The sequence below is a fragment of the Chroicocephalus ridibundus genome, chromosome 9 (assembly GCF_963924245.1).
Source record: "Chroicocephalus ridibundus chromosome 9, bChrRid1.1, whole genome shotgun sequence".
Classification (NCBI taxonomy): domain Eukaryota; kingdom Metazoa; phylum Chordata; class Aves; order Charadriiformes; family Laridae; genus Chroicocephalus; species Chroicocephalus ridibundus.
Window position 1 is genome coordinate 5,768,827 of NC_086292.1, and position 7,572 is coordinate 5,776,398.

Here is a 7,572-nt window from a genome sequence, read left to right on the forward strand (position 1 = left end):
TGCTCCATGGGGCAGCCCGGGAAGGAGGGATGGGCAGCACGCCTGGGTCCTGGCTGTGAGGTCAAGGCTTTTGCTATGGTGCTGTGCTGAAAGCAGCCTGTGGCTGTGTAGATTCTCAGGTGTCTAATACAGTGATGAATGCATGACGGTGCTTTCTCTTCTCTTCCCTTCTCTAATTGTTTTTTTTCCCCCTTTCCCCAGTTGTACCAGCTTATGAGACTTGTAAGGAACTAGCATTCTGCAGTCCCCTCTGCTAAACGTAGCTGAATTTGGCCCATGGGTTCCATTGTGAGTGGGGTAGGGACTATTGAACAGTTGGACAGACAGACACCACTTCTCTTGAAACCACGTGCAAGCTCTTCCTGCACAGCCTTTCTTAGCTGGGGGCAGAGCGAGGATCCCCCAGTGAACCCAGCACGTCCTTCCCACCCTGCATGTGCCGTGCCCTGTGCACGAGTGGGAGCCAGGCCTGGGATGCAGACAGGGCCGCTGCTTTCCTCCCTGCTGTGCCGCTTGCAGGCATCAACGCTGCCTCCTGCTCCGAGGCAAACCCTTCTTTCCCGGTTCCCCGGCAGGAGAAGGATCTGCACTCGGGCCTCATTGGGCCACTGATCATCTGCCGCCGAGGGGTGCTGAACTTCGTTTTCAGGAGGCAGCTGGCTGTGCAGGAGTTCTCCCTGCTCTTCACCATCTTTGACGAGACCAAAAGCTGGTACTTCCTGGAGAACATGGAGAGGAACTGCCGCCCTCCCTGCCGCATCCAGCAGGACAACCCTGACTTTAAGAGAAATCATTCCTTCCACGGTGAGGACCCTTGCCCTTGCCCTTTCCATCCCACAACCTATACTGGGAGGGAAAAACCCTGAAGCCTTGATCCGCTCCTGACCACTGCCTTTCCCAGCCATCAACGGCTACATGAGCGACACACTGCCTGGGCTGGTGATGGCTCAACAGCAACGGGTCCGATGGCACCTCCTGAACATGGGCAGCACTGAGGATATCCACTCCGTCCACTTTCACGGGCAGCTGTTCAGCGTCAGGACCAGCCAGGAGTACCGCATGGGGGTCTACAACCTTTATCCCGGTGAGATGCAGCGCGGGCACCCTGCACAGCCCAACTGCCGGGGCTTCGTGTCCATGCCCGTTAGGAAGTGCCAGGCCTCTGGGTGGAGATAGCAAGGAGGGGGAATGGGTCTGGAAGGGTCTGGCTCTGTGTTTGCACAGTGCTTGGCACGGTGGCATCCCATTACAGCCAGTAATTTGCCTCTGCTCTGCTCTCCATTCCTGGCCAGGTGTCTTCGGGACGGTGGAGATGTGGCCCTCGCATGCCGGGATCTGGCGAGTAGAGTGCAAAGTGGGAGAGCACCAGCAAGCCGGGATGAGTGCTCTCTTCCTCGTGTACAACCTGAGTGAGTGATCCTCTTTGTGCCCTGGTGCGCTTGCTGCCATGGCCGCAGCCAGCGTGTTTTTGAGCTCCCTGTCCGCCAGGGCTCTCAGCATTTCCCCTGGGGTGGCCCAAGTGGGGTCTTCTGAGTTTTCACTCTGAAAGAAAGTCACGACTTCAGCCCTTGCCACTCTACAGACCCCAGCAGAGAGCACAGCTGGGGAGGTGGTTGGGGTAAAAGCTGGGAGACCAGCCTCATTTGCCTGCAAATATTTATCCCCAGAGCTCTTGTTTTCCAAACCTGAGTGTCCCTGGACCTCCTGTAAAATGCACTTACCTGTGCCTGCCCACACTCTCGGGACCACGCAGTGCCCAGCTGCCTAACCGCGTGTCTCGAGGTAAACTGAGGCACGGAGTGATGGCAGGAGGCAGCGAGTGACACTGCCTGAATACAGGTTGCTCTGCTAGAAACAGCCCCAAGAGCAACTGCAAAATCCAGGAAACCTCCGACTCCATTCACCCCACAACAACACGTTTCCACCTCACCATAAGTAAGCACTGGGAGAAGTGGTTTGTGAGAGCAGTATTTTGTCACACAGTGACAGTCTCTCTCCTCTTACCTAAAAGAGTATTAAATGTCAGGCAGAAACTGTTTCCATACGTTAAAAATCTGCTTAAGATTTCAAATTCGCATTTTCCCCAGGAGCATTTGCCATGCAGCGGAGATGCCAAGATGTGACAAGTCGCTAGTAATAATGGTTATTATACGAGACAAACAGCCCTGTGCTCAGCAGACCAGAAGAGAGACACAGGGAGACGGAGGTGTCAGGCAGACTTTCCTTTAGCGACGTGATATTTGTTTTTAAAAGATGCTGCCTAGCAACAAAAAGGCCCAGGAGCAAGACATGGGTATAAGGAAGAGACACTTGTCAGCATCGCTGGGAGATCGGGACATGGGAATGAGAGGTCGGGGGCTAGGGGACAGGAGTTTGGCAAGAGGCTGCTGTGCCTGATGCTGGGAATTCTCTGCTGCTGTCATCAGGGGTGGGAGCAAGAACTTCCAGCACCCCTAAAATTCAGGGGTGGTTGTGGAGGCATCTGAAACCCACTGCTTGGCGTGAGACAAACAAGCATCGGGGCTCCTGGAGGCTTGAGACAACCTCCCTGGGCCTGGAGGCTACCACCCAGCCTAGGCTTTTCCTTCAAAAGCCTTGTTATCTAATCAGCTCTCCCTGTTCCTCACCCTCATTCTCCCTGTTTCTCACCCTCCTTCTCCCTGTTTGGCTGCAGACTGCCGAAACGCCCTCGGCCTGGCCTCGGGCCACATTGCAGACTCTCAGATCACGGCATCGGGGCAGTATGGTGAGTAGGGGTTGTCACTGCAAGGAAAGCGGCTGAGGCTGGGGCAGCTTCAGCCAACACAATTCACTTGCTTGCCAGCCCAAGGTTCTGCTGCACCAGGTCCCTGGTAGAGTCCTTCCTCCATCCATGCCCATGTCAGCGTCCCACTCGGGACCTGGAGGTGCCTTCCCACATGTCTGGCCCATCATGTCAGTGCTCTGCCACCCTGCACGTGGCTACTAAACCCTAGGGTGATCCTCAGGCTCTATCCTGTGGGTGGACTTCTCACCGCCTCAGGCTGGGCAGCGCCAGGGACCAGCAGCACCCTCATATTTGTGTGCTCTCCTCGCAGGGCAGTGGGCTCCTTACCTGGCCAGGCTGGATAACACCGGTTCCATCAATGCTTGGAGCACCGACAGCAGCAACGCCTGGATCCAGGTAAGAGGGGCCCTGAGGCTGGAGGCACCACTGGGGACATCGCAAAGGCATGCTGGTGGCTGATGCACTGTGCAGAAGGACCTGCGCGGATGGCCAGTGTCTCCCCAGCTACATCCTGCTACTTCCCCTGTTTCCCCTCTGGGAGGGGAGCTCTGAGATCCTGATGGCAGTTGGTCTGGCCATGGCTGCTGCTGGCCTGACCCCCAGATCCATTCTCAGTGCAGCAGAGGAATCACTTGATGGTCTGGCTACAGCATCGGATTGTGCAAAAATCCCCCAAAGACCAAGTGAGAACCCGGTCTCCACCTCTCACCTTTCCAAACAGCTCTCCCCTGCCCTCTCCCAGCCGTTGGCTGACTTGTGCCCTTACGAAAGACAATTTTAGCTAGTTTCATAACCTGTGCTCAGTTACATCACAAGGAAGCGAGTTCCACGGGTTTACAGTGCATCGCCTGAACATGGCTTGGGTTTTCCATCATGAATGAATCCCTGACTTTCGTCCTCAGGTGGACCTTTTGCATCTCATGGTTATTCACGGCATAAAAACTCAAGGGGCCCGACAAAAGTTCTCCAGCCTTTACATCTCGCAGTTTGTTGTCTTCTACAGCCTTGATGGGCAAAGGTGGAAGAAATACAAGGGGAATACCACCAGCACCCAGATGGTAAGGCAAACGGGTCTTGAGGAGAGTGTGTCCCCAGCATGGGGTCTCTTGGGGTGATGAGGGCTAGGGACTCCTGTACACAAGGCAGAGACCTCCTGAGTCCCTGAGATATTGGATTAGGGAAGAAACAGCGAGCATTCACTGCCAGGATGACTGAATCGCAGATCACAGATCTGCAAGGGACTTGCTGTCTGTGTCCATCTGTCTCATTTTAAATTGACTGAGCTATTTCTTTCCACGATCCCACGTGGCTGTGAGATCCACCGCTTAACGTTGTGTTGCCTGTTACTTAGAGCTAGGAACAAGATTTTGCCTGAATATCTTTTTTGACCCCATTGTGCAGATCCAGATGATTTGAGGGATCTCTACTCATTAGAAAAAAACACAACCTAAATATGCACAAGTTTATTGTTCCAGCAAGAGAAAGTATCCAGAAAAGCCTCCATCATGTACACCACCTGTGGCCAAAACTTTTCCCAGGTTCAGAAGTCCCAGGAATTACTTTTTTTTCTCTTCTTTTTCTCCCCTCTGTTTGGTGAAAATATAAAAACACGTTCATTTGCATGGATCCTAAGCTTCTCCTCCTCCTGTTTCTCAGTTATTCGCCCTGATTTGGCCCATTCACACTTCTTTGGTCTGAATCACATCTCAAAGCATTTCCCTGAGCTGCCATTCTCTTGTAAGGACGGTGATAAGATACAGAAGTGCCAGACAGAAATGTTCTTCTCCCCACTAATCCTGGTGCTGTCTAGTTCTCTTTCCACCGGATACAACAATCCTTTTCCTCCCTTTCCCTGCAGCTGTTCTTTGCAAATGTGGATGCAACCGGAGTGAAAGAAAATCGTTTCAACCCTCCGATCATAGCCCGGTACATCCGCATTAACCCCACTCACTACAGCATCCGGACCACGCTGCGCATGGAGCTCATCGGCTGCGATCTGAACAGTACGTCCCACCTCTGGACACCGAGCACCAAAGCCGGGGCTTGACACAATGGGGTGCTGAGCGCCAGCCCCCCGTGTTTCAGGATTCCCCAGGCATTTGTGGAGGGGGAAGGAGGAGGCCAGAGACGGCATTGAGTTGTTGAGGGAACAAAGCTGGAAAATCTCATTATGGTCTTAGAGATGGCAATCCCAGAGGGAGAGCATGGGGCCACCTCTCGCCACCGCTTTTTCCTGCACCACCAGAAGCCTCTGGCAGCAGCTAAGCCGATAGCTGGGGGAGCAGGGAACAAGCAGAAACAGATCCTATTGGGTTTTCCTCTGGTTGTGCCACTCCAAGGCAAGACTGCTCCGGCCCACAGTGCTGCCCGGGGCAGTGGTGCTCTGGGATTCTTTCTTGAGCTTCACACACCACAAGGGCAGAGGAGCAAGCGTGCCCCAAGCGTGCCCCATCACAGCGTGTGCAGGGTGTCTCCCCGCTAAGTATTTGTGTCCTCCCCCTGGAGACAGTTTCTCCTTATGTCCTGGCAGATGCACAAATTCTTCACCTTCCTCCTAGATAAAATCTCCAGGGAGAAAAGAAGGTGGGACTAGTGGCGGGTATAGTTTGGTGCGCGCAGGGGCCCTGAGCAGTGCAGGGACCGTGACGCTGCAGCAAGGCACAGAAGAACCTGTAACCAGGGAAAGTGCACGGAGGGCGGCTGGGTGGGTCTGTTCCCTCCTCTAACAAGCACCGCTCCTCTCCTCCAGGCTGCTCCATGCCCCTAGGAATGGAGAACAGAAGGATCCCTGACCAGCGCATCTCTGCGTCCTCCTGCAGCAGCAATGTCTTCTCCAGCTGGTCACCCTCCCAGGCCCGCCTGAACCTGCAGGGGAGGACCAACGCGTGGAGGCCAAAGGTAGCCCATGCAAGAAGATGGCCGGGCAGGCAGCTGGGGCACGGGCAGGCAGGTGGGATCCCAGCAGGGAGGCTGGGTGCTTGCAACCTCTCCCGGCCGGGGCCGCGCGGGGAGCGTGCACAGCCACGTGCACTGGGCAAGCTGCCTGATTTAGCACCCAGCAGCTCCAACCAGATGCCTGGTAGGGAGGGCAGGTGATGCCCAGGTCTACGTGCAGGGCTAGCTTGGCTTCAGCTGCGATGAATTTGTCTTTCTCATTGCTGCTGAAGGGCTGAAGGCGGTCTGTCTTTTCCCAGAGCAACAGCCCCAGCGAGTGGTTGCAGGTGGACTTTGAAGTAACCAAGAAGGTGACCGCAATCATAACCCAAGGTGCCAAAGCTGTCTTCACCCACATGTTTGTGAAGGAGTTTGCTGTCTCCAGCAGCCAGGACGGGGTGCACTGGAGCCCGGTCCTGCAGGACGGCAAGGAGAAGGTAGGCAGAGCTGATCCACAGCCAAAGGCAGCCCATGGTCACCCCCGGGGCAGTAAGCACAGACCTTGGCAGCAAATTTTCTCACAGGATTTTTTGCAAAAGCCATGAACCAGGCTGTGCTTTTTCCTCCCTAAAGGGTTCCCAAGTGGTGCTTGGCTGGGTTGATCACGTCATGGGCTCGCTATACCAGAAGAAGCAAGCGCACCCCCTGATTTCTCTCTCCTCCCCAGATTTTCAAGGCAAACCAAGACCACACCAGCACAGTGACGAACACCCTGGAGCCCCCCCTCTTTGCACGCTACGTGAAGATACACCCCCGCCGGTGGCACAACCACATCGCCCTGCGGATAGAGCTGCTCGGCTGCGACACTCAGCAGGAGTACTGACGGCTGCGGGGCCAGGCATGGCCAGTGCTGGCCCGAGGACCCGCATCCAACCGGACACTGAACTCTCACCAGGGCTGGAGCCAGCCCTCCGGGGCCCTGGCCACCCCTGCTGCCGTGGAGGAGAAGGTCTCCAGAGCTGTCACCATGGCTGGCTCGTTATCAGCCTCTTCCTGTCCTTCATCTACCAGATGCCATATATTCAGACGTAATGCTGAAGAGTTAAACAGTAATTTTCCAGTGTAACGCTGAAGAATTAAACAGTAATTTTCCAGTATTTCTCTGCACTTTCTCCTCTGCTTCAGCCTTGGAGTCCCCGGGGGCTCAGTCAGCATTACCAGCAGCTAGTAATTAATTAGCCCCAGAGCTTCTCAGCTCCGTTTTGCACAAGCTGGGACTGCCCGGGCACAGTCCTGGAGGAGGAGGAAGCAGCAAAGATAAGGGCTGGGGGAGGAGGCCCTGCTCCTGGCCCCAGCATCCATTTCACAATCGGTGGGGATCGGTGGCTCAAGGGAGGCTGGGCTCGCTCAGCCTGACTCAGCACTGGGCTTTGGCACTCCACTTCCCTTCGTCTCCCTCCCATAACGCTCCTTCTGCTGTGGTTGGGTGCCACCATCCTGCTTTCCATGGCTGCCTCGAGCAGGCCCTCCCTGCTTGCTCACTGGGGGAGTTCTGTATGTGGCTGTGGCTCCCTGGGGCTCTGGTGGGACATGGACCACTGGATGATCTGCCACCTTGCCATGATCCCCAGCAAGGTGTGTCATGGGCCGGAGCCATCTTCCTGCCACCGGTGGCTCTCTCCCTCCCTGTCACCCACCCCACACAGTGGCAGATGTTTCTCCTCCCAGGAATGGTGACAAGCAGGCTGACACCGGCTCTCACGGGATGAGGACCTTCCCAAACAATGGCCACCTCGTAAAGGCCCGGAGCGCCTGGTGGGTGGTGGAGCAGGCACGGGGTCATGCCTGCTGGGCAGCACGCTTCTCCTCCATGGCGGTGGCAGCGTTGTCATCACTGCTGGCTTGTCAGAGCCTGCCCCAACCCATCCCCA

General features: G+C 55.7%; 1 protein-coding gene across 3 annotated transcripts in view; it reads left to right on the top strand.

The window, feature by feature from the left end:
• The window catches only part of F8 (coagulation factor VIII), a 28,445-nt gene extending 21,647 nt beyond the window's left edge, over nucleotides 1-6,798 (top strand). For all 3 annotated transcript variants that reach the window (XM_063346861.1, XM_063346862.1, XM_063346860.1), the window contains 10 exons: nucleotides 576-804; nucleotides 902-1,084; nucleotides 1,293-1,409; nucleotides 2,675-2,746; nucleotides 3,078-3,163; nucleotides 3,670-3,825; nucleotides 4,626-4,770; nucleotides 5,517-5,665; nucleotides 5,962-6,138; nucleotides 6,369-6,798. In XM_063346861.1, coding sequence (XP_063202931.1) covers nucleotides 576-804; nucleotides 902-1,084; nucleotides 1,293-1,409; nucleotides 2,675-2,746; nucleotides 3,078-3,163; nucleotides 3,670-3,825; nucleotides 4,626-4,770; nucleotides 5,517-5,665; nucleotides 5,962-6,138; nucleotides 6,369-6,524 — 1,470 coding nt within the window. In that variant the 3' untranslated portion in view covers nucleotides 6,525-6,798. The remainder of the gene's footprint in view (nucleotides 1-575; nucleotides 805-901; nucleotides 1,085-1,292; nucleotides 1,410-2,674; nucleotides 2,747-3,077; nucleotides 3,164-3,669; nucleotides 3,826-4,625; nucleotides 4,771-5,516; nucleotides 5,666-5,961; nucleotides 6,139-6,368) is intronic.
• The last annotated feature ends 774 nt before the right edge of the window (nucleotides 6,799-7,572 follow it).